Source organism: Rhinopithecus roxellana, unplaced genomic scaffold, assembly GCF_007565055.1.
Source record: "Rhinopithecus roxellana isolate Shanxi Qingling unplaced genomic scaffold, ASM756505v1 contig4783, whole genome shotgun sequence".
NCBI lineage: Eukaryota > Metazoa > Chordata > Mammalia > Primates > Cercopithecidae > Rhinopithecus > Rhinopithecus roxellana.
In genome coordinates this window covers 1-24,897 of record NW_022143547.1, presented here as the reverse complement: position 1 = coordinate 24,897, position 24,897 = coordinate 1, and the positions used below count along the sequence as shown (strand labels likewise).

The window sequence follows — 24,897 nt, the reverse complement described above, 5'->3', positions numbered from 1 at the left end:
ACTAGGAGAGTACTCATTGGACAGCTGTGATTGGACTGCTTTCCAGTCCTTGCTGGCGGCTACCGGAGTCTTCTGGCAAACGAACTCTTTCCTGGAGTCCAGAGCACCTTGGAACCAAGTACAGCGGAGTCCCCTGGGTTCAGTTGGCCGGGGACACAGAAGCAGCAAGAGGCACCCGTGGAAGAGGTGGGGCAGGGAGAGGAACCCGACAGACTCACGCTCCAGCAGCTTTCCTGGGGCAGTCCTCCCCATTCCTGGAACAGACAGCAGGACACCGACGTCTCTGACAGCGGGTGCCTTTCGGAACGCCGCCATCCCTCCTGCCCTCCGTCGGTGGCGCCACCCCCCGGGTTTCTCAGACTGCCTGGAGCGGATTCTTCGCGTCGGTTTTGCCGCGTTCTCTGTACTCTGGGCGTGCTGCCTACGAATCTGTGGAGCTAAGCAGCCGTAGATATCAGCAGAAGCCTCTTTGGATTCTCCTCCCTGAAAAGATTCTCAGTTACCAAGCGTCTCCACCTAGAAAATAAAAACACATTAAGATGTGCCTTCGTTGCTGGTTGTCAGTTTTTGAATTCTCTTTTTCCTGATGTTTCTTTCTTGCTCGTGTCGCTTATTACTTTCAGTTTCCTTTTGTCTTTTAAACATTTATATTTATTTTATAAACATTTCACTTGTATCTGTTTTAACTTGGAGAAATCTGTTTATGATTGTAGAGTTCTTAGCAGACGAGACACTTTTCTGTTTGTGTCAACTGCTAGCTGTGCCGTGGACAGTTTCCTTTGTCTCCGTGCGGAGCTTTCTCCATCCGAGGCCCTCTGGTGCCGGCGTCGCGGTGGCAGCACCCGGCGTTTCCGTTGACTCTTTCGCCACCGGCGCGGAGCCGGCGGTTTTGCTGTCACAGCCCTTGCTGCACGGAGTTTCTCGGTGGCCGAACTTCTCTTCTTTTCCTCAGAGTCGTCGGTTTCTTGGTGACGGCACCGTTGGTTGCGCCCAAACGAATGTTGTCCTTGACCACGTCGCTGGCTGCATTCCCTCCCAGGCTCTGGCACCGCCATTTCGCCGAGCGGTGGTCTCTTGTTCGCGGCTCTGTGCCTCCATTTCTCGGTGGCGGCAGCCTCAGGCCACGATCTGAGAGATTCAAAGTGGCAGGTGGCCCAGTTGCGCTGAGTCTGGCGTTGCCGGACGGACGGGTGCTGCAGGGCTGGGCGGGGGGAGCCCGACGCTCCTCGGAGCCGGTGACAGGGGAGCTGCACGGGCACAGTCTCTTCCCAGCGCCGCCGCACGGGTTCCGGCTCGGCCTCCAGAACGCAGTCCCGTGGCGGCGCCTCTGCGCGTCTCTGTCGCAGGACCCAGCGGTTTCGCGCGTGGTTCGTTGGCTTCTGGGTCCTAGCGAGTTTCGATTTCGCGGTGCCTGGGATTTCTACCCCGTGTCCAAGTAGGGGAATGGCCAAAATGTGATTTCTCAGCCCAAGCAAGTCCTGAGTTAAGACAAACACCGGACTAGCCGTGGCTGCGATATCTAGGTCGTAGGAAGTCACCGTTTTGGCATACGAAGACGAGTTACTGTGACTCATTTGTCAGCAGCTCCGGGTTTCCGTTAGCGTCGGAATTCTAGTGGTAACAGTCACGGGGTCAACCCAGCCTCAAGTTTCTTAGTCCTAGCAAGTTCCGGTTTCCTACTAGTGAGCCTTGCTTTGGCTGCGCAGGAGATGTTTAACTCCTGTGGAAATCTGGGTACCAGCGAATTCGTTTTTTGTTTTGTTTTGTTTTGTAAAGGTTTAGTGATGGCCAGTTTAGTGGTGTTGGGAGCTCTTGTACCAAGTTTGGTTCCGCAATATCGAGTCCCTTCTTAGCTACGCTTGTGTGTTTTCAAAACTCCCAGGGAAGTCAGGAACGGGCCAACGCGATTTCTCAGTTTTACCGAGCTCCCTTTGACAATAGCAAGTCCCGCCCATCGCGACTTATTCCTCCTGTGGACCAAATCGGCATATACCAGTTAGTACGATTTTTAGTCGTACCTAAACACGTTTAACCGTGGCTATTTTTGTTTGTCGTAGGAAATTATGACAGGAGCAACCTGCAGGGTTTTAGATCTGACAGAAACATTCTAATGGTAGGCATTGCATCGTCTTGCCATATTTGTTAATGTCTTCTTTGTACGGTTGGCTCCCTGTAATTTTCGCTAATTTAAACATTATTTTTGTGTATTTGCTCTGAGGACAGTGTTACCGATGTGTTTTCCGTTTTACTTGCATTTCAGACTTTCATTATTTTAAATTTTTATTTTTATTTAGATATTATGGTTTTTTTTTTTTCTTTTCCTACTAATTTTGAGCGTCTCAGCTTCGTGCTCCTTGACTTTCGTTCTCTCAGGAGCGGGGGAGCCGAGCTCGGTCTTAGCCTCGCTGGTGTTAGGCTCCGGGTTCTGTCTGGCGGCTCCGCTTCCCCTGCGGAGCTGGCGGTTTTGCATCAGCACGTTTGCTAGTAGCGCCCACTGGGCGTTTCTCAGTTGCTGCTCGCAACGTGACGTTTCCCGTTCGCGGGGTCCTTACGTTCTCAGTGCTGTCACTTTCTCGGTCCTAGAACCGCTGGTATCGCCTAGAAACTTCGTGAACCCCGTTTTGCGGTGCAGAACGGTGATTGCACCCAGCCGCTGTTCGCACTGGTAACTCCGTGGTACCATCAGCCGGCGCTTTTTCTGTCACAACCCATGAAAACGGGTTAAAACATATTAAACCTATCAAACACACTGAGCGGATTAAAACACATTAAAATGCCACAACACATTTTCCTGGCACGACACATTTGAACAGCGTTGGTTCATTCGTACAAACAGGTTGTTTAGGCGTGGAAGCACCGCTCTTTTCTGAGAGCACGCTGTTTCTCTTCAGCAGCCCCACTTAACGGCGCCGAAACGGATATGTGTTTGGCAATACCAGCGCTGTCCGCTAGGTGCCGGCGCTTGCTAAATTCAACGCGCCAGTTTCTCGTTAGCAAGACGGTTATTAGCGCAGAGCCCCAGCGGACAGTTTTCGGGTGGCAGCAACGCTCATTTCCGGAAAACGGGTGGTTCTTGGCCCTTGCAGCGCTCTTTAATACCTGCGTTCTGTAGTGCTAGTTCTCTGCAAGGTTTGCTTAGCGTTGTTTCATTTCGGTTTCTTTTCTCGCTATGTTCTTCTGTCGGAATTACGGTTCGTTTTGGTTCTATGTACTCTCTAAAATTTTACCGTTTTTCATTTGTCCACGAATCTTCGTGCATTTGCTACTAATGAGTTTCTTGATATCTGACTGGCCTCCGCCCACGGGCTCTGGAGAGCATAAATAGCCAGGCTGAGGGTAGTGCAGAAGACTCTCCCTCCTTGATCAGCGCCAACGTTTGTTTCCTCCTGGTCTGAGGCTTAAGCGATGGAGCAACATTTTCTTGGCTGTGTGAAGCGGCCTTGGGATTCCGCGGAGGTGGCGCCAGAGCCCGGGTCTCCGCCTATTGTGAGTTCAGAAGATCGTGGGCCGTGGCCTCTCCCTTTGTATCCCGTACTAGGAGAGTACTCATTGGACAGCTGTGACTTGGGACTGCTTTCCAGTCCTTGCTGGCGGCTACCCGGAGTCTTCTGGCAAAACGAACTCTTTCCTGGAGTCCAGAGCACCTTGGAACCAAGTACAGCGGAGTCCCCTGGGTTCAGTTGGCCGGGGACACAGAAGCAGCAAGAGGCACCCGTGGAAGAGGTGGGGCAGGGAGAGGAACCCGACAGACTCACGCTCCAGCAGCTTTCCTGGGGCAGTCCTCCCCATTCCTGGAACAGACAGCAGGACACCGACGTCTCTGACAGCGGGTGCCTTTCGGAACGCCGCCATCCTCCTGCCCTCCGTCGGTGGCGCCACCCCCGGGTTTCTCAGACTGCCTGGAGCGGATTCTTCGCGTCGGTTTTGCCGCGTTCTCTGTACTCTGGGCGTGCTGCCTACGAATCTGTGGAGCTAAGCAGCCGTAGATATCAGCAGAAGCCTCTTTGGATTCTCCTCCCTGAAAAGATTCTCAGTTACCAAGCGTCTCCACCTAGAAAATAAAAACACATTAAGATGTGCCTTCGTTGCTGGTTGTCAGTTTTTGAATTCTCTTTTTTCCTGATGTTTCTTTTCTTCGTCGTCGCTTATTACTTTCAGTTTCCTTGTCTTTTAAACATTTATATTTATTTTATTAAACATTTCACTTGTATCTGTTTTAACTTGGAGAAATCTGTTTTATGATTGTAGAGTTCTTAGCAGACGAGACACTTTTCTGTTTGTGTCAACTGCTAGCTGTGCCGTGGACAGTTTCCTTGTCTCCGTGCGGAGCTTTCTCCATCCGAGGCCCTCTGGTGCCGGCGTCGCGGTGGCAGCACCCGGCGTTTCCGTTGACTCTTTCGCCACCGGCGCGGAGCCGGCGGTTTTGCTGTCACAGCCCTTGCTGCACGGAGTTTCTCGGTGGCCGAACTTCTCTTCTTTTCCTCAGAGTCGTCGGTTTCTTGGTGACGGCACCGTTGGTTGCGCCCAAACGAATGTTGTCCTTGACCACGTCGCTGGCTGCATTCCCTCCCAGGCTCCTGGCACCGCCATTTCGCCGAGCGGTGGTCTCTTGTTCGCGGCTCTGTGCCTCCATTTCTCGGTGGCGGCAGCCCTCAGGCCACGGATCTGAGAGATTCAAAGTGGCAGGTGGCCCAGTTGCGCTGAGTCTGGCGTTGCCGGACGGACGGGTGCTGCAGGGCTGGGCGGGGGGAGCCCGACGCTCCTCGGAGCCGGTGACAGGGGAGCTGCACGGGCACAGTCTCTTCCCAGCGCCGCCGCACGGGTTCCGGCTCGGCCTCCAGAACGCAGTCCCGTGGCGGCGCCTCTGCGCGTCTCTGTCGCAGGACCCAGCGGTTTCGCGCGTGGTTCGTTGGCTTCTGGGTCCTAGCGAGTTTCGATTTCGCGGTGCCTGGGATTTCTACCCCGTGTCCAAGTAGGGGAATGGCCAAAATGTGATTTCTCAGCCCAAGCAAGTCCTGAGTTAAGACAAACACCGGACTAGCCGTGGCTGCGATATCTAGGTCGTAGGAAGTCACCGTTTTGGCATACGAAGACGGAGTTACTGTGACTCATTTGTCAGCAGCTCCGGGTTTCCGTTAGCGTCGGAATTCTAGTGGTAACAGCCACGGGGTCAACCCAGCCTCAAGTTTCTTAGTCCCTAGCAAGTTCCGGTTTCCTACTAGTGAGCCTTGCTTTGGCTGCGCAGGAGATGTTTAACTCCTGTGGAAATCTGGGTACCAGCGAATGCGTTTTTTGTTTTGTTTTGTAAAGGTTTAGTGATGGCCAGTTTAGTGGTGTTGGGAGCTCTTATACCAAGTTTGGTTCCGCAATATCGAGTCCCGTCTTAGCTACGCTTGTGTGTTTTCAAAACTCCCAGGGAAGTCAGGAACGCCGGCCAACGCGATTTCTCAGTTTTACCGAGCTCCCTTTGACAATAGCAAGTCCCGCCCATCGCGACTTATTCCTCCTGTGGACCAAATCGGCATATACCAGTTAGTACGATTTTTTAGTCGTACCTAAACACGTTTAACCGTGGCTATTTTTGTTTGTCGTAGGAAATTATGACAGGAGCAACCTGCAGGGTTTTAGATCTGACAGAAACATTCTAATGGTAGGCATTGCATCGTCTTGCCATATTTGTTAATGTCTCTCTTTGTACGGTTGGCTCCCTGTAATTTTCGCTAATTTAAACATTATTTTTGTGTATTTTGCTCTGAGGACAGTGTTACCGATGTGTTTCCGTTTTTACTTGCATTTCAGACTTTCATTATTTTAAATTTTTATTTTTATTTAGATATTATGGTTTTTTTTTTCTTTTCCTACTAATTTTGAGCGTCTCAGCTTCGTGCTCCTTGACTTTCGTTCTCTCAGGAGCGGGGGAGCCGAGCTCGGTCTTAGCCTCGCTGGTGTTAGGCTCCGGGTTCTGTCTGGCGGCTCCGCTTCCCCTGCGGAGCTGGCGGTTTTGCATCAGCACGTTTGCTAGTAGCGCCCACTGGGCGTTTTCTCAGTTGCTGCTCGCAACGTGACGTTTCCCGTTCGCGGGGTCCTTACGTTCTCAGTGCTGTCACTTTCTCGGTCCTAGAACCGCTGGTATCTCCTAGAAACTTCGTGAACCCCGTTTTGCGGTGCAGAACGGTGATTGCACCCAGCCGCTGTTCGCACTGGTAACTCCGTGGTACCATCAGTCGGCGCTTTTTCTGTCACAACCCATGAAAACGGGTTAAAACATATTAAACTTATCAAACACAGTGAGCGGATTAAAACATATTAAAATGCCACAACACATTTTCCTGGCACGACACATTTGAACAGCGTTGGTTCATTCCTGCAAACAGGTTGTTTAGGCGTGGAAGCACCGCTCTTTTCTGAGAGCACGCTGTTTCTCTTCAGCAGCCCCACTTAACGGCGCCGAAACGGATATGTGTTTGGCAATACCAGCGCTGTCCGCTAGGTGCCGGCGCTTGCTAAATTCAACGCGCCAGTTTCTCGTTAGCAAGACGGTTATTAGCGCAGAGCCCCAGCGGACAGTTTTCGGGTGGCAGCAACGCTCATTTCCGGAAAACGGGTGGTTCTTGGCCCTTGCAGCGCTCTTTAATACCTGCGTTCTGTAGTGCTAGTTCTCTGCAAGGTTTGCTTAGCGTTGTTTCATTTCGGTTTCTTTTCTCGCTATGTTCTTCTGTCGGAATTACGGTTCGTTTTGGTTCTATGTACTCTCTAAAATTTTACCGTTTTTCATTTGTCCACGAATCTTCGTGCATTTGCTACTAATGAGTTTCTTGATATCTGACTGGCCTCCGCCCACGGGCTCTGGAGAGCATAAATAGCCAGGCTGAGGGTAGTGCAGAAGACTCTCCCTCCTTGATCAGCGCCAACGTTTGTTTCCTCCTGGTCTGAGGCTTAAGCGATGGAGCAACATTTTCTTGGCTGTGTGAAGCGGCCTTGGGATTCCGCGGAGGTGGCGCCAGAGCCCGGGTCTCCGCCTATTGTGAGTTCAGAAGATCGTGGGCCGTGGCCTCTCCCTTTGTATCCCGTACTAGGAGAGTACTCATTGGACAGCTGTGACTTGGGACTGCTTTCCAGTCCTTGCTGGCGGCTACCCGGAGTCTTCTGGCAAAACGAACTCTTTCCTGGAGTCCAGAGCACCTTGGAACCAAGTACAGCGGAGTCCCCTGGGTTCAGTTGGCCGGGGACACAGAAGCAGCAAGAGGCACCCGTGGAAGAGGTGGGGCAGGGAGAGGAACCCGACAGACTCACGCTCCAGCAGCTTTCCTGGGGCAGTCCTCCCCATTCCTGGAACAGACAGCAGGACACCGACGTCTCTGACAGCGGGTGCCTTTCGGAACGCCGCCATCCTCCTGCCCTCCGTCGGTGGCGCCACCCCCCGGGTTTCTCAGACCTGCCTGGAGCGGATTCTTCGCGTCGGTTTTGCCGCGTTCTCTGTACTCTGGGCGTGCTGCTACGAATCTGTGGAGCTAAGCAGCCGTAGATATCAGCAGAAAAGCCTCTTTGGATTCTCCTCCCTGAAAAGATTCTCAGTTTCCAAGCGTCTCCACCAGAAATAAAAAACACATTAAGATGTGCCTTCGTTGCTGGTCGTCAGTTTTTTGAATTCTCTTTTTTCCTGATGTTTCTTTCTTGCGTCGTGTCGCTTATTACTTTCAGTTTCCTTGTCTTTTAAACATTTATATTTATTTTATTAAATATTTCACTTGTATCTGTTTTAACTTGGAGAAATCTGTTTATGATTGTAGAGTTCTTAGCAGACGAGACACTTTTCTGTTTGTGTCAACTGCTAGCTGTGCCGTGGCACAGTTTCCTTGTCTCCGTGCGGAGCTTTCTCATTCCGAGGCCCTCTGGTGCCGGCGTCGCGGTGGCAGCACCCGGCGTTTCCGTTGACTCTTTCGCCACCGGCGCGGAGCCGGCGGTTTTGCTGTCACAGCCCTTGCTGCACGGAGTTTCTCGGTGGCCGAACTTCTCTTCTTTCCTCAAGAGTCGTCGGTTTCTTGGTGACAGCACCGTTGGTTGCGCCCAAAAGGAATGTTGTCCTTGACCACGTCGCACTGGCTGCATTCCCTCCCAGGCTCCTGGCACCGCCATGTTCGCCGAGCGGTGGTCTCTTGTTCGCGGCTCTGTGGCCTCCATTTCTCCGGTGGCGGCAGCCCTCAGGCCACGGATCTGAGAGATTCAAAGTGGCAGGTGGCCAGTTGCGCTGAGTCTGGCGTTTGCCGGACGGACGGGTGCTGCAGGGCTGGGCGGGGGGAGCCCGACGCTCCTCGGAGCCGTTGACAGGGGAGCTGCACGGGCACAGTCTCTTCCCAGCGCCGCCGACGGGTTCCGGCTCGGCCTCCAGAATGCAGTCCCGTGGCGGCGCCTCTTGCGCGTCTTCTGTCGCAGGACCCAGCGATTTTCGCGCGTCGTTCGTTGGCTTCTGGGTCCTAGCGAGTTTCGATTTCGCGGTGCCTGGGATTCTACCCCGTGTCCAAGTAGGGGAATGGCCAAAATGTGATTTCTCAGCCCAAGCAAGTCCTGAGTTAAGACAAACACCGGACTAGCCGTGGCTGCCGATATCTAGGTCGTAGGAAGTCACCGTTTTGGCATACGAAGACGGAGTTACTGTGACTCATTTGTCAGCAGCTCCGGGTTTCCGTTAGCGTCGGAATTCTAGTGGTAACAGCCACGGGGTCAACCCAGCCTCAAGTTTCTTAGTCCTAGCAAGTTCCGGTTTCCTACTAGTGAGCCTTGCTTTGGCTGCGCAGGAGATGTTTAACTCCTGTGGAAATCTGGGTACCAGCGAATGCGTTTTTTGTTTTGTTTTGTTTTGTTTTGTAAAGGTTTAGTGATGGCCAGTTTAGTGGTGTTGGGAGCTCTTGTACCAAGTTTGGTTCCGCAATATCGAGTCCCGTCTTAGCTACGCTTATGTGTTTTCAAAACTCCCAGGGAAGTCAGGAACGCCGGCGAACGCGATTTCTCAGTTTTACCGAGCTCCCTTTGACAATAGCAAGTCCCGCCCATCGCGACTTTTTCCTCCTGTGGACCAAATCGGCATATACCAGTTAGTACGATTTTTTAGTCGTACCTAAACACGTTTAACCGTGGCTATTTTTGTTTGTCGTAGGAAATTATGACAGGAGCAACCTGCAGGGTTTAGATCTGACAGAAACATTCTAATGGTAGGCATTGCATCGTCTTGCCATATTTGTTAATGTCTTCTTTGTACGGTTGGCTCCCTGTAATTTTCGCTAATTTAAACATTATTTTTGTGTATTTTGCTCTGAGGACAGCGTACCGATGTGTTTTCCCGTTTTTACTTGCATTTCAGACTTTCATTATTTTAAAATTTTTATTTTTATTTAGATATTATGGTTTTTTTTCTTTTCCTACTAATTTTGAGCGTCTCAGCTTCGTGCTCCTTGACTTTCGTTCTCTCAGGAGCGGGGGAGCGAGCTCGGTCTTAGCCTCGCTGGTGTTAGGCTCCGGGTTCTGTCTGGCGGCTCCGCTTCCGCTGCGGAGCTGGCGGTTTTGCATCAGCACGTTTGCTAAGTAGCGCCCACTGGGCGTTTTCTCAGTTGCTGCTCGCAACGTGACGTTCCCGTTTCGCGGGTCCTTACGTTCTCAGTGCTGTCAACTTTCTCGGTCCTAGAACCGCTGGTATCTCCTAGAAACTTCGTGAACCCCGTTTTGCGGTGCAGAACGGTGATTGCACCCAGCCGCTGTTCGCACTAGTAACTCCGTGGTACCATCAGCCGGCGCTTTTTCTGTCACAACCCATTAAAACGGGTTAAAAACATATTAAACCTATCAAACACACTGAGCGGATTAAAACACATTAAATGCCACAACACATTTTCCTGGCACGACACATTTGAACAGCTTTGGTTCATTCCTACAAACAGGTTGTTTAGGCGTGGAAGCACCGCTCTTTTCTGAGAGCACGCTGTTTCTCTTCAGCAGCCCCCCTTAACGGCGCCGAAACGGATATGTGTTTGGCAATACCAGCGCTGTCCGCTAGGTGCCGGCGCTTGCTAAATTCAACGCGCCAGTTTCTCGTTAGCAAGACGGTTATTAGCGCAGAGCCCCAGCGGACAGTTTTCGGGTGGCAGCAACGCTCATTTCCGGAAAACGGGTGGTTCTTGGCCCTTGCAGCGCTCTTTAATACCCTGCGTTCTGTAGTGCTAGTTCTCTGCAAGGTTTGCTTAGCGTTGTTTCCATTTCGGTTTCTTTTCTCGCTATGTTCTTCTGTCGGAATTACGGTTCGTTTTGGTTCTATGTACTCTCTAAAATTTTACCGTTTTTTCATTTGTCCACGAATCTTCGTGCATTTGCTACTAATGAGTTTCTTGATATCTGACTGGCCTCCGCCCACGGGCTCTGGAGAGCATAAATACCCAGGCTGAGGGTAGTGCAGAAGACTCTCCCTCCTTGATCAGCGCCACGTTTGTTTCCTCCTGGTCTGAGGCTTAAGCGATGGGAGCAACATTTTTCTTGGCTGTGTGAAGCGGCCTTGGGATTCCGCGGAGGTGGCGCCAGAGCCCGGGTCGCCGCCCTATTGTGAGTTTCAGAAGATCGTGGGCCCGTGGCCTCTCCCTTTGTATCCCGTACTAGGAGAGTACTCATTGGACAGCTGTGATTTGGGACTGCTTTCAGTCCTTGCTGGCGGCTACCCGGAGTCTACTGGCAAAACGAACTCTTTCCTGGCAGTCCAGAGCACCTTGGAACCAAGTACAGCGGAGTCCCCTGGGTTCAGTTGGCCGGGGGACACAGAAGCAGCAAGAGGCACCCGTGGAAGAGGTGGGGGCAGGGAGAGGAACCCGACAGACTCACGCTCCAGCAGCTTTCCTGGGGCAGTCCTCCCCATCCTGGAACAGACAGCAGGACACCGACAGTCTCTGACAGCGGGGTGCCTTTTCGGAACGCCGCCATCCTCCTGCCCTCCGTCGGTGGCGCCACCCCCCGGGTTTCTCAGCACTGCCTGGAGCGGATTCTTCGCGTCGGTTTTGCCGCGTTCTCTGTACTCTGGGCGTGCTGCCTACAAATCTGTGGAGCTAAGCAGCCGTAGAATATCAGCAGAAGCCTCTTTGGATTCTCCTCCCTGAAAAGATTCTCAGTTACCAAGCGTCTCCACCTAGAAAATAAAAACACATTAAGATGTGCCTTCGTTGCTGGTCGTCAGTTTTTGAATTCTCTTTATTCCTGATGTTTCTTTCTTGCGTCGTGTCGCTTATTACTTTCAGTTTTCTTGTCTTTTAAAACATTTATATTTATTTTACTAAATATTTCACTTGTATCTGTTTTAACTTGGAGAAATCTGTATTATGATTGTAGAGTTCTTAGCAGACGAGACACTTTTCTGTTTGTGTCAACTGCTAGCTGTGCCGTGCACAGTTTCCTTGTCTCCGTGCGGAGCTTTCTCCATCCGAGGCCCTCTGGTGCCGGCGTCGCGGTGGCAGCACCCGGCGTTTCCGTTGACTCTTTCGCCACCGGCGCGGAGCCGGCGGTTTTGCTGTCACAGCCCTTGCTGCACGGAGTTTCTCGGTGGCCGAACTTCTCTTTTTTTCCTCAGAGTCGTCGGTTTCTTGGTGACGGCACCGTTGGTTGCGCCCAACGAATGTTGTCCTTGACCACGTCGCTGGCTGCATTCCCTCCCAGGCTCCTGGCCACCGCCATTTCGCCGAGCGGTGGTCTCTTGTTCGCGGCTCTGTGCCTCCATTTCTCGGTGGCGGCAGCACTCAGGCCACGGATCTGAGAGATTCAAAGTGGCAGGTGGCCCAGTTGCGCTGAGTCTGGCGTTGCCGGACGGACGGGTGCTGCAGGGCTGGGCGGGGGGAGCCCGACGCTCCTCGGAGCCGTTGACAGGGGAGCTGCACGGGCACAGTCTCTTCCCAGCGCCGCCGCACGGGTTCCGGCTCGGCCTCCAGAATGCAGCCCGGTGGCGGCGCCTCTGCGCGTCTCTTTCGCAGGACCCAGCGGTTTCGCGCGTCGTTCGTTGGCTTCTGGGTCCTAGCGAGTTTCGATTTCGCGGTGCCTGGGATTTCTACCCCGTGTCCAAGTAGGGGAATGGCCAAAATGTGATTTCTCAGCCCAAGCAAGTCCTGAGTTAAGACAAAACACCGGACTAGCCGTGGCTGCGATATCTAGGTCGTAGGAGTCACCGTTTTGGCATACGAAGACGGAGTTACTGTGACTCATTTGTCAGCAGCTCCGGGTTTCCGTTAGCGTCGGAATTCTAGTGGTAACAGTCACGGGGTCAACCCAGCCTCAAGTTTCTTAGTCCTAGCAAGTTCCGGTTTCCTACTAGTGAGCCTTGCTTTGGCTGCGCAGGAGATGTTTAACTCCTGTGGAAATCTGGTACCAGCGAATTCGTTTTTTGTTTGTTTTGTTTTGTTTTGTAAAGGTTTAGTGATGGCCAGTTTTAGTGGTGTTGGGAGCTCTTGTACCAAGTTTGGTTCCGCAATATCGAGTCCCTTCTTAGCTACGCTTGTGTGTTTTCAAAACTCCCAGGGAAGTCAGGAACGGCGGCGAACGCGATTTCTCAGTTTTTACCGAGCTCCCTTTGACAATAGCAAGTCCCGCCCATCGCGACTTTTTCCTCCTGTGGACCAAATCGGCATATACCAGTTAGTACGATTTTTAGTCGTACCTAAACACGTTTAACCGTGGCTATTTTTGTTTGTCGTAGGAAATTATGACAGGAGCAACCTGCAGGGTTTTAGATCTGACAGAAACATTCTAATGGTAGGCATTGCATCGTCTTGCCATATTTGTTAATGTCTTCTTTGTACGGTTGGCTCCCTGTAATTTTCGCTAATTTAAACATTATTTTTGTGTATTTTGCTCTGAGGACAGCGTTACCGATGTGTTTTCCGTTTTTACTTGCATTTCAGACTTTCATTATTTTAATTTTTATTTTTATTTAGATATTATGGTTTTTTTTTTCTTTTCCTACTAATTTGAGCGTCTCAGCTTCGTGCTCCTTGACTTTCGTTCTCTCAGGAGCGGGGAGCCGAGCTCGGTCTTAGCCTCGCTGGTGTTAGGCTCCGGGTTCTGTCTGGCGGCTCCGCTTCCCCTGCGGAGCTGGCGGTTTTTGCATTAGCACGTTGGCAAGCAGCGCCCACTGGGCGTTTTCTCAGTTGCTGCTCGCAACGTGACGTTTCCCGTTCGCGGGGTCCTTACGTTCTCAGTGCTGTCACTTTCTCGGTCCTAGAACCGCTGGTATCTCCTAGAAACTTCGTGAACCCCGTTTTGCGGTGCAGAACGGTGATTGCACCCAGCGCTGTTTCGCACTAGTACTCCGTGGTACCATCAGCCGGCGCTTTTTCTGTCACAACCCATTAAAACGGGTTTAAAACATATTAAACCATCAAACACACTGAGCGGATTAAAACACATTAAAATGCCACAACACATTTTCCTGGCACGACACATTTGAACAGCGTTGGTTCATCCCCTACAAACAGGTTGTTTAGGCGTGGAAGCACCGCTCTTTTCTGAGAGCACGCTGTTTCTCTTCAGCAGCCCCACTTAACGGCGCCGAAACGGATATGTGTTTGGCAATACCAGCGCTGTCCGCTAGGTGCCGGCGCTTGCTAAATTCAACGCGCCAGTTTCTCGTTAGCAAGACGGTTATTAGCGCAGAGCCCCAGCGGACAGTTTTCGGGTGGCAGCAAACGCTCATTTCCGGAAAACGGGTGGTTCTTGGCCCTTGCCAGCGCTCTTAATACCCTGCGTTCTGTAGTGCTAGTTCTCTGCAAGGTTTGCTTAGCGTTGTTTTCATTTCGGTTCTTTTCTCGCTATGTTCTTCTGTCGGAATTACGGTTCGTTTTGGTTCTATGTACTCTCTAAAATTTTACCGTTTTTCATTTGTCCACGAATCTTCGTGCATTTGCTACTAATGAGTTTCTTGATATCTGACTGGCCTCCGCCCACGGGCTCTGGAGAGCATAAATACCCAGGCTGAGGGTAGTGCAGAAGACTCTCCCTCCTTGATCAGCGCCAACGTTTGTTTCCTACCTGGTCTGAGGCTTAAGCGATGGAGCAAACATTTTCTTGGCTGTGTGAAGCGGCCCTTGGGATTCCGCGGAGGTGGCGCCAGAGCCCGGGTCTCCGCCTATTGTGAGTTCAGAAGATCGTGGGCAGTGGCCTTCTCCCTTTGTATCCCGTACTAGGAGAGTACTCATTGGACAGCTGTGATTTGGGACTGCTTTCCAGTCCTTGCTTGGCGGCTACCCGGAGTCTTCTGGCAAAACGAACTCTTTCCTGGAGTCCAGAGCACCTTGGAACCAAGTACAGCGGAGTCCCCTGGGTTCAGTTGGCCGGGGACACATGAGCAGCAAGAGGCACCCGTGGAAGAGGTGGGGCAGGGAGAGGAACCCGACAGACTCACGCTCCAGCAGCTTTCCTGGGGCAGTCCTCCCCATTCCTGGAACAGACAGCAGGACACCGACGTCTCTGACAGCGGGTGCCTTTCGGAACGCCCGCCATCCTCCTGCCCTCCGTCGGTGGCGCCACCCCCCGGGTTTCCTCAGACTGGCCTGGAGCGGATTCTTCGCGTTGGTTTTGCCGCGTTCTCTGTACTCTGGGCGTGCTGCCTACGAATCTGTGGAGCTAAGCAGCCGTAGATATCAGCAGAAGCCTCTTTGGATTCTCCTCCCTGAAAGATTCTCAGTTTCCAAGCGTCTCACCTAGAAAATAAAAACACATTAAGATGTGCCTCGTTGCTGGTCGTCAGTTTTTGAATTCTCTTTATTCCTGATGTTTCTTTCTTGCGTCGTGTCGCTTATTACTTTCAGTTTCCTTGTCTTTTAAACATTTATATTTATTTTATTAAATATTTCACTTGTATCTGTTTTAACTTGGAGAAATCTGTTTTATGATTGTAGAGTTCTTAGCAGACGAGACACTTTTCTGTTGTGTCAACTGCTAGCTGTGCCGTGCACAGTTTTCCTTGTCTCCGTGCGGAGCTTTCTCCATCCGAGGCCCTCTGGTGCCGGCGTCGCGGTGGCAGCACCCGGCGTTTCCGTTGACTCTTTCGCCACCGGCGCGGAGCCGGCGGTTTTGCTGTCACAGCCCTTGCTGCACGGAGTTTCTCGGTGGCCGAACTTCTCTTTTTTTCCTCAGAGTCGTCGGTTTCTTGTGACGGCACCGTTGGTTGCGCCCAAACGAATGTTGTCCTTGACCACGTCGCTGGCTGCATTCCCTCCCAGGCTCCTGGCACCGCCATTTCGCCGAGCGGTGGTCTCTTGTTCGCGGCTCTGTGCCTCCATTCTCGTGGCGGCAGCACTCAGGCCACGGATCTGAGAGATTCAAAGTGGCAGGTGGCCCAGTTGCGCTGAGTCTGGCGTTGCCGGACGGACGGGTGCTGCAGGGCTGGGCGGGGGGAGCCCGACGCTCCTCGGAGCCGTTGACAGGGGAGCTGCACGGGCAACAGTCTCTTCCAGCGCCGCCGCACGGGTTCCGGCTCGGCCTCCAGAATGCAGGCCCGGTGGCGGCGCCTCTGCGCGTCTCTGTCGCAGGACCCAGCGGTTTCGCGCGTCGTTCGTTGGCTTCTGGGTCCTAGCGAGTTTCGATTTCGCGGTGCCTGGGATTTCTACCCCCGTGTCCAAGTAGGGGAATGGCCAAAATGTGATTTCTCAGACCCAAGCAAGTCCTGAGTTAAGGACAACACCGGACTAGCCGTGGCTGCGATATCTAGGTCGTAGGAAGTCACCGTTTTGGCATACGAAGACGGAGTTACTGTGACTCATTTGTCAGCAGCTCCGGGTTTTCCGTTAGCGTCGGAATTCTAGTGGTAACAGCCACGGGGTCAACGCAGCCTCAAGTTTTCTTAGTCCTAGCAAGTTCTGGTTTCCTACTAGTGAGCCTTGCTTTGGCTGCGCAGGAGATGTTTAACTCCTGTGGAAATCTGGGTACCAGCGAATGCGTTTTTTTGTTTTGTTTTGTAAAGGTTTAGTGATGGCCAGTTTAGTGGTGTTGGGAGCTCTTGTACCAAGTTTGGTTCCGCAATATCGAGTCCCTTCTTAGCTACGCTTGTGTGTTTTCAAAACTCCCAGGGAAGTCAGGGAACGCCGGCGAACGCGATTTCTCAGTTTTACCGAGCTCCCTTTGACAATAGCAAGTCCCGCCCATCGCCGACTTATTTCCTCCTGTGGACCAAATCGGCATATACCAGTTAGTACGATTTTTTAGTCGTACCTAAACACGTTTAAACCGTGGCTATTTTTGTTTGTCGTAGGAAAGTATGGACAGGAGCAACCTGCAGGGTTTTAGATCTGACAGAAACATTCTAATGGTAGGCATTGCATCGTCTTGCCATATTTGTTAATGTCTTCTTTGTACGGTTGGCTCCCTGTAATTTTCGCTAATTAAACATTATTTTTGTGTATTTTGCTCTGAGGACAGCGTTACCGTGTGTTTTCCGTTTTACTTGCATTTCAGGACTTTCATTATTTTAAATTTTTATTTTTATTTAGATATTATTGGTTTTTTTTTTCTTTTGCCTACTAATTTTGAGCGTCTCAGCTTCGTGCTCCTTGACTTTCGTTCTCTCAGGAGCGGGGGAGCCGAGCTCGGTCTTAGCCTCGCTGGTGTTAGGCTCCGGGTTCTGTCTGGCGGCTCCGCTTCCCCTGCGGAGCTGGCGGTTTTGCATCAGCACGTTTGCTAGTAGCGCCCACTGGGCGTTTTCTCAGTTGCTGCTCGCAACGTGACGTTTCCCTTTCGCGGGGTCCTTACGATCTCAGTGCTGTCACTTTCTCGGTCCTAGAACCGCTGGTATCTCCTAGAAACTTCGTGAACCCCGTTTTGCGGTGCAGAACGGTGATTGCACCCAGCCGCTGTTCGCACTAGTAACTCCGTGGTACCATCAGCCGGCGCTTTTTCTGTCACAACCCATTAAAACGGGTTAAAACATATTAAACCTATCAAACACACTGAGCGGATTAAAAACACATTAAAATGCCACAACACATTTTTCCTGGCACGACACATTTGAACAGCGTTGGTTTCATTTCTACAAACAGGTTGTTTAGGCGTGGAAGCACCGCTTTTTCTGAGAGCACGCTGTTTCTCTTCAGCAGCCCCCACTTAACGGCGCCGAAACGGATATGTGTTTGGCAATACCAGCGCTGTCCGCTAGGTGCCGGCGCTTGCTAAATTCAACGCGCCAGTTTCTCGTTAGCAAGACGGTTATTAGCGCAGAGCCCCAGTGGACAGTTTTCGGGTGGCAGCACGCTCATTTCCGGAAAACGGGTGGTTCTTGGCCCTTGCAGCGCTCTTTAATACCTGCGTTCTGTAGTGCTAGTTCTCTGCAAGGTTTGCTTAGCGTTGTTTCATTTCGGTTTCTTTTCTCGCTAGGTTCTTCTGTCGGAATTACGGTTCGTTTTGGTTCTATGCACTCTCTAAAATTTTACCGTTTTTCATTTGTCCACGAATCTTCGTGCATTTGCTACTAATGAGTTTCTTGATATCTGACTGGCCTCCGCCCACGGGCTCTGGAGAGCATAAATACCCAGGCTGAGGGTAGTGCAGAAGACTCTCCCTCCTTGATCAGCGCCAACGTTTGTTTCCTCCTGGTCTGAGGCTTAAGCGATGGAGCAACATTTTCTTGGCTGTGTGAAGCGGCCTTGGGATTCCGCGGAGGTGGCGCCAGAGGCCCGGGTCTCCGCCTATTGTGAGTTCAGAAGATCGTGGGCCGTGGCCTCTCCCTTTGTATCCCGTACTAGGAGAGTACTCATTGGACAGCTGTGATTTGGGACTGCTTTCCAGTCCTTGCTGGCGGCTACCCGGAGTCTACTGGCAAAACGAACTCTTTCCTGGAGTCCAGAGCACCTTGGAACCAAGTACAGCGGAGTCCCCTGGGTTCAGTTGGCCGGGACACAGAAGCAGCAAGAGGCACCCGTGGAAGAGGTGGGGCAGGGAGAGGAACCCGACAGACTCACGCTCCAGCAGCTTTCCTGGGGCAGTCCTCCCCATTCCTGGAACAGACAGCAGGACACCGACGTCTCTGACAGCGGGTGCCTTTCGGAACGCCGCCATCCTCCTGCCCTCCGTCGGTGGCGCCACCCCCCGGGTTTCTCAGACTGCCTGGAGCGGATTCTCGCGTTGGTTTTGCCGCGTTCTCTGTACTCTGGGCGTGCTGCCTACGAATCTGTGGAGCTAAGCAGCCGTAGATATCAGCAGAAGCCTCTTTGGATTCTCCTCCCTGAAAAGATTCTCAGTTACCAAGCGTCTCCACCTAGAAAATAAAAACACATTAAGATGTGCCTTCGTTGCTGGTCGTCAGTTTTTGAATTCTCTTTTTCCTGATGTTTCTTTCTTGCGTCGTGTCGCTATTACTTTCAGTTTCCTTGTCTTTTAAACATTTATATTTATTTTATAAATATTTCACTTGTATCTGTTTTAACTTGGAGAAATCTGTTTTATGATTGTAGAGTTCTTAGCAGACGAGACACTTTTCTGTTTGTGTCAACTGCTAGCTGTGCCGTGCACAGTTTCCTTGTCTCCGTGCGGAGCTTTCTCCATCCGAGGCCCTCTGATGCCGGCGTCGCGGTGGCAGCACCCGGCGTTTCCGTTGACTCTTTCGCCACCGGCGCGGAGCCGGCGGTTTTGCTGTCACAGCCCTTGCTGCACGGAGTTTCTCGGTGGCCGAACTTCTCTTCTTTTCCTCAGAGTCGTCGGTTTCTTGGTGACGGCACCGTTGGTTGCGCCCAAAGGAATGTTGTCCTTGACCACGTCGCTGGCTGCATTCCCTCCCAGGCTCCTGGCACCGCCATTTCGCCGAGCGGTGGTCTCTTGTTCGCGGCTCTGTGCCTCCATTTCTCGGTGGCGGCAGCACTCAGGCCACGGATCTGAGAGATTCAAAGTGGCAGGGTGCCCAGTTGCGCTGAGTCTGGCGTTGCCGGACGGACAGGGTGCTGCAGGGCTGGGCGGGGGGAGCCCGACGCTCCTCGGAGCCGTTGACAGGGGAGCTGCACGGGCACAGTCTCTTCCCAGCGCCGCCGCACGGGTTCCGGCTCGGCCTCCAGAACGCAGTCCCGTGGCGGCGCCTCTGCGCGTCTCTGTCGCAGGACCCAGCGGTTTCGCGCGTCGTTCGTTGGCTTCTGGGTCCTAGCGAGTTTCGATTTCGCGGTGCCTGGATTTCTACCCCGTGTCCAAGTAGGGGAATGGCCAAAATGTGATTTCTCAGCCCAAGCAAGTCCTGAGTTAGAGACAAACACCGGACTAGCCGTGGCTGCGATATCTAGGTCGTAGGAAGTCACCGTTTTGGCATACGAAGACGGAGTTACTGTGACTCATTTGTCAGCAGCTCCGGGTTCCGTTAGCGTCGGAATTCTAGTGGTAACAGCCACGGGGTCAACCCAGCCTCAAGTTCTTAGTCCTAGCAAGTTCCGGTTTCCTACTAGTGAGCCTTGCTTTGGGCTGCGCAGGAGATGTTTAACTCCTGTGGAAATCTGGGTACCAGCGAATGCGTTTTTGTTTTGTTTTTGTCAAGGTTTAGTGATGGCCAGTTTAGTGGTGTTGGGAGCTCTTGTACCAAGTTTGGTTCCGCAATATCGAGTCCCGCTTAGCTACGCTTGTGTGTTTTCAAAACTCCCAGGGAAGTCAGGAACGCCGGCCAACGCGATTTCTCAGTTTTACCGAGCTCCCTTTGACAATAGCAAGTCCCGCCCATCGCGACTTATTCCTCCTGTGGACCAATCGGCGTATACCAGTTAGTACGATTTTTTAGTCGTACCTAAACACGTTTAACCGTGGCTATTTTTGTTTGTCGTAGGAATTATGACAGGAGCAACCTGCAGGGTTTAGATCTGACAGAACATTCTAATGGTAGGCATTGCATCGTCTTGCCATATTTGTTAATGTCTTCTTTGTACGGTTGGCTCCCTGTAATTTTCGCTAATTTAAACATTATTTTTGTGTATTTTGCTCTGAGGACAGCGTTTACCGATGTGTTTTCCGTTTTTACTTGCATTTCAGACTTTCATTATTTTAAATTTTTATTTTTATTTAGATATTATGGTTTTTTTTTCTTTTCCTACTAATTTTGAGCGTCTCAGTTTCGTGCTCCTTGACTTTCGTTCTCTCAGGAGCGGGGGAGCCGAGCTCGGTCTTAGCCTCGCTGGTGTTAGGCTCCGGGTTCTGTCTGGCGGCTCCGCTTCCCCTGCGGAGCTGGCGGTTTTGCATCAGCCCGTTTGCTAGTAGCGCCCACTGGGCGTTTTCTCAGTTGCTGCTCGCAACGTGACGTTTCCCGTTCGCGGGGTCCTTACGTTCTCAGTGCTGTCACTTTCTCGGTCCTAGAACCGCTGGTATCTCCTAGAAACTTCGTGAACCCCGTTTTGCGGTGCAGAACGGTGATTGCACCCAGCCGCTGTTCGCACTAGTAACTCCGTGGTACCATCAGCCGGCGCTTTTTCTGTCACAACCCATTAAAACGGGTTAAAACATATTAACCTATCAAACACACTGAGCGGATTAAACACATTAAAATGCCACAACACATTTTCCTGGCACGACACATTTGAACAGCGTTGGTTCATTCCTACAAACAGGTTGTTCAGGCGTGGAAGCACCGCTCTTTTCTGAGAGCACGCTGTTTCTCTTCAGCAGCCCCACTTAACGGCGCGAAACGGATATGTGTTTGGCAATACCAGCGCTGTCCGCTAGGTGCCGGCGCTTGCTAAATTCAACGCGCCAGTTTCTCGTTAGCAAGGACGGTTATTAGCGCAGAGCCCCAGCGGACAGTTTTCGGGTGGCAGCAAACGCTCATTTCTCCGGAAAACGGGTGGTTCTTGGCCCTTGCAGCGCTCTTTAATACCTGCGTTCTGTAGTGCTAGTTCTCTGCAAGGTTTGCTTAGCGTGTTTCATTTCGGTTTCTTTTCTCGCTATGTTCTTCTGTCTGAATTACGGTTCGTTTTGGTTCTATGTACTCTCTAAAAATTTTTACCGTTTTTCATTTGTCCACGAATCTTCGTGCATTTGCTACTAATGAGTTTCTTGATATCTGACTGGCCTCCGCCCACGGGCTCTGGAGAGCATAAATACCCAGGCTGAGGGTAGTGCAGAAGACTCTCCCTCCTTGATCAGCGCCAACGTTTGTTTCCTCCTGGTCTGAGGCTTAAGCGATGGAGCAACATTTTCTTGGCTGTGTGAAGCGGCCTTGGGATTCTGCGGAGGTGGCGCCAGAGCCCGGGTCTCCGCCTATTGTGAGTTCAGAAGATCGTGGGCCGTGGCCTCTCCCTTTGTATCCCGTACTAGGAGAGTACTCATTGGACAGCTGTGATTTGGGACTGCTTTCCAGTCCTTGCTGGCGGCTACCCGGAGTCTTCTGGCAAAACGAACTCTTTCCTGGAGTCCAGAGCACCTTGGAACCAAGTACAGCGGAGTCCCCTGGGTTCAGTTGGCCGGGGACACAGAAGCAGCAAGAGGCACCCGTGGAAGAGGTGGGGCAGGGAGAGGAACCCGACAGACTCACGCTCCAGCAGCTTTCCTGGGGCAGTCCTCCCCATTCCTGGAACAGACAGCAGGACACCGACGTCTCTGACAGCGGGTGCCTTTCGGAACGCCGCCATCCTCCTGCCCTCCGTCGGTGGCGCCACCCCCCGGGTTTCTCAGACTGCCTGGAGCGGATTCTTCGCGTCGGTTTTGCCGCGTTCTCTGTACTCTGGGCGTGCTGCCTACGAATCTGTGGAGCTAAGCAGCCTTAGATATCAGCAGAAACCTCTTTGGATTCTCCTCCCTGAAAAGATTCTCAGTTACCAAGCGTCTCCACCTAGAAAATAAAAACACATTAAGATGTGCCTTCGTTGCTGGTTGTCAGTTTTTGAATTTTCTTTTTTCCTGATGTTTCTTTCTTGCTTCGTGTCGCTTATTACTGTCAGTTTCCTTGTCTTTTAAACATTTATATTTATTTTATTAATATTTCACTTGTATCTGTTTTGACTTGGAGAAATCTGTTTTATGATTATAGAATCCTTAGTGTTTTGCCGATTTTTAATTTATTTTTTCCAGTGTATTTTTAAATCTTATTCCTCGTATTTTTCTAATTATTCCTTTTTAAATATATTGTTTGTTTACATTTAATTTTATATCACGTCTTTTACGTTATTATAACGTCTTCTTAATTTTAATTTTTAGTTTTATTTTTAACAGCTGTCTTTCTTTTTTTCAGGATATCAAGTCATTGTGTTTTACTCTCAGGAATTTTATTCAAGGTCAAGAGTGGAAGGTTTTTCAATCGTTACTGTGTCTCGTGAAAAGACCGCGAATTACTTATATTAATACAACTTCACAGATGACCAGTTCTTAATGTTACTTATTCTGGTGGGGCAGCGTGGCTCACAGCAGTAATCCCAGCACTTTTAGCGTTGGAGGCATGCGGATTGCTTGTGCTCAGTAGTCTGAGAACAGCCTGGGCAAGAGGGTGAAGCCTCTACAAAAAATACAAACATTAGCTGGGGGAGGTGTTGTGCACCTGTAGTCCCAGCTACTCCAGAGAGTGGAGTGGGCTGGTCGCTTGAGCTCAGGAGGTTGAGGCTGCAGTGAGCCTGAGCTGGATAGCACCAATGCCCTCCAGGAGACTGTGACCCTGTCTCAAAATAAATAAATAATTGAGAAGATTACTTATTCATGGGTCTCAGGGCTAGCAGTGTTTCCTGTGTCTTTTTCTTTGGAACAGTTTAGAGTGGCTTATAAGAGAACTACCAATTACTTTTTTTTTTTTTTTTTTTTTGAGACGGAGTCTCGCTCTGTCGCCCAGGCTGGAGTGCAGTGGCCGGATCTCAGCTCACTGCAAGCTCCGCCTCCCGGATTCAAGCCATTCTCCTGCCTCAGCCTCCCGAGTAGCTGGGACTACAGGCACCCGCCACCTCGCCCGGCTAGTTTTTTGTATTTTTTAGTAGAGACGGGGTTTCACCATGTTAGCCAGGATGGTCTCGATCTCCTGACCTCGTGATCCGCCCGTCTCGGCCTCCCAAAGTGCTGGGATTACAGGCTTGAGCCACCGCGCCCGGCCCCAATTACTTAATAGTACCACAACTGGGTTTAGCACTTCTGGTAGGCACAGCAGGTCCGGCTTGGCCCTGCCTGCTTTGACTGCCTTTTCGGGAGTTTTAAACCTCCTACACTCGGAATATAGCCCTGACTGTGGTTTCTCTGCATAGCAAGTTCGGATTTAAGCGGAATAAGTAATGGCTTATTTCGCCTGCGATAAAGATGCTTAATTCTGGTTTTGAAATATTCTGAGCGAGTCCTGGGTTAGGGATTTCTTAGAGTAACAAGTGCATGCTTCGATTGCAAGTGCCCCTGTGAATGTGATTTTTTAGCTTTTGCAAGTCCATATTTAGTCGCAACCAGTACTAGCATAGCCATACCTGCGACTCCTTATTCCCAGTAACTTTCGGTTTCATAATAACTTATCCTGCTTTACTGATGCCTGAGTTTTAAATATAGAAGTCCGGGCATGTCGTTAAAGAAGATATTTTAGGAGTAGAAAGTAGCGGTTTAGCGGTGCCTGCAGTCCCTTAGAAGTCCTGGTGAGACCGAGCAGGTATTGATATAGGCCTGACAGCGATATCACAGCTGTGAAACCACATTGTTTAGAAGTGTTTGCATTTTTCTTCTTTGTAGAGTCAATTTTTCTATGTTTTGCATTTTCATTTGATGAATTTTCCCAAATGTATTGTTTTTATTCTGGGTGTGTGTGTGTGTGTGTGTGTGTGTGTGTGTGTTTCAGCTAACTTGCCCTTTAAAAAGAATTGTTACTAATTTTTGGTTTGTCAACCCTCAGCTTTATGCTGTCTGGTTAGCGCTGGCCTATAATCCCGGAACTAAATACTCTACTCTTTTCGCCTAACTGGCCTTTCGTCGATGGCATTACTGCTAGTTTTGCTGCTCTAGGTGCTCCTTGGAGGTAGCACTGCCGGTTGTTTCTGTGAGGCTTGCTAGAGCCCAGGACGCTGAGGTGCTGGGTGACCCCATTTCGGTGCAACCACTCCGAAGGTTCTCGGTTTATCCGGCTGTGTTTTGGAACAAATGCCCGTTCTTCCTGAGAGCTGAGTGTCTCTCAGTCATGCTCCTGGCTGTTTTCTTCAAAAGCGGCCGTTTCTCTTAGTAGCACCGCTTTTTGGGGACGTCGGATTCTTTTCCTTGGCAGTACTGGTCTTTGCATGGAGTGACAGGTTTCTCACTCGCACTGTGTCGACTGGCAGTTATTCCGTGGGGGCGCAGCTCTCAGACACTTCCCATGGTTCCTCGGTGTCGGCTGTCCTGTACCAGCGTTTGTGGCGGTATTTCTGTTACAAACAACGAGTCCCTGTTTTTTCGATGACGACGCCATCATCTCTCTAAGACCGGCTATGTCTGGAATCGGCGGATTTCTCTTGGTCACAGAGTCCTTGGTTTCGCAGAGACTGTGTTTCCACGGTCCTGGACTGCTGTTTGCTCGGTTTTAGCAATGTTGCACCCATACAGTTAGGTGCTCCCTGTTGGAGTTTTGAGACAGCGTTTGAGATAGGTGCACCAGCACTCCAGACCTGGCACCTGAAGAAAGCATGATCATTTCAAGCTCAGTAGGGGCAATAGAATGAGTGGTGTTAGAGAAAGCAAGCAAATGCTTGAAGAAAGGGCCAATCCACAGTATTTTTTGGCTTTTTTCTTTTTTCACTTTTTTTTTGAGACAAGGTCTGGCTGTGTCACCCAGGCTAGAGTGCAGTGGCACAAGTATAGCTCACTGCAGCCTCAACCATCCTGGGTCAGCAATTCTCCCTTCTCAGCCCTCATAAGTACCTGGGACTACAGGTACATGCCACCATGCCTGGGTACTGTTGTGTGTGTGTGTGTGTGTGTTGGTGTGTGTGTGTGTGTAGACAG

At 51.1% G+C, this 24,897-nt stretch overlaps 1 protein-coding gene and 4 pseudogenes across 1 annotated transcript; all 5 read left to right on the top strand.

Annotated features, from left to right (window-relative positions):
* The first annotated feature begins 3,310 nt into the window (after nt 1-3,310).
* Nucleotides 3,311-4,045, top strand: LOC115896073 (annotated as a pseudogene).
* A 2,803-nt stretch (nt 4,046-6,848) lies between these two features.
* LOC115896075 lies at nt 6,849-7,525 on the top strand (annotated as a pseudogene).
* A 6,303-nt stretch (nt 7,526-13,828) lies between these two features.
* Nucleotides 13,829-14,654, top strand: LOC115896072 (annotated as a pseudogene).
* Nucleotides 14,655-17,442: 2,788 nt separating this feature from the next.
* LOC115896077 lies at nt 17,443-18,200 on the top strand (annotated as a pseudogene).
* A 2,797-nt stretch (nt 18,201-20,997) lies between these two features.
* LOC115896076 (annexin-2 receptor-like) lies at nt 20,998-21,785 on the top strand. Its single transcript, XM_030926529.1, has one exon. It carries the CDS (start codon nt 21,153-21,155, stop codon nt 21,732-21,734), a length of 582 nt encoding a protein of 193 aa, XP_030782389.1. The 5' UTR covers nt 20,998-21,152; the 3' UTR covers nt 21,735-21,785.
* Nucleotides 21,786-24,897: the final 3,112 nt, after the last annotated feature.

Excerpts from the sequence above, each read along its gene's own strand:
- LOC115896076 (XM_030926529.1), top strand. The coding sequence starts at position 21,153 with ATGGAGCAACATTTTCTTGGCTGTGTGAAGCGGCCTTGGGATTCTGCG.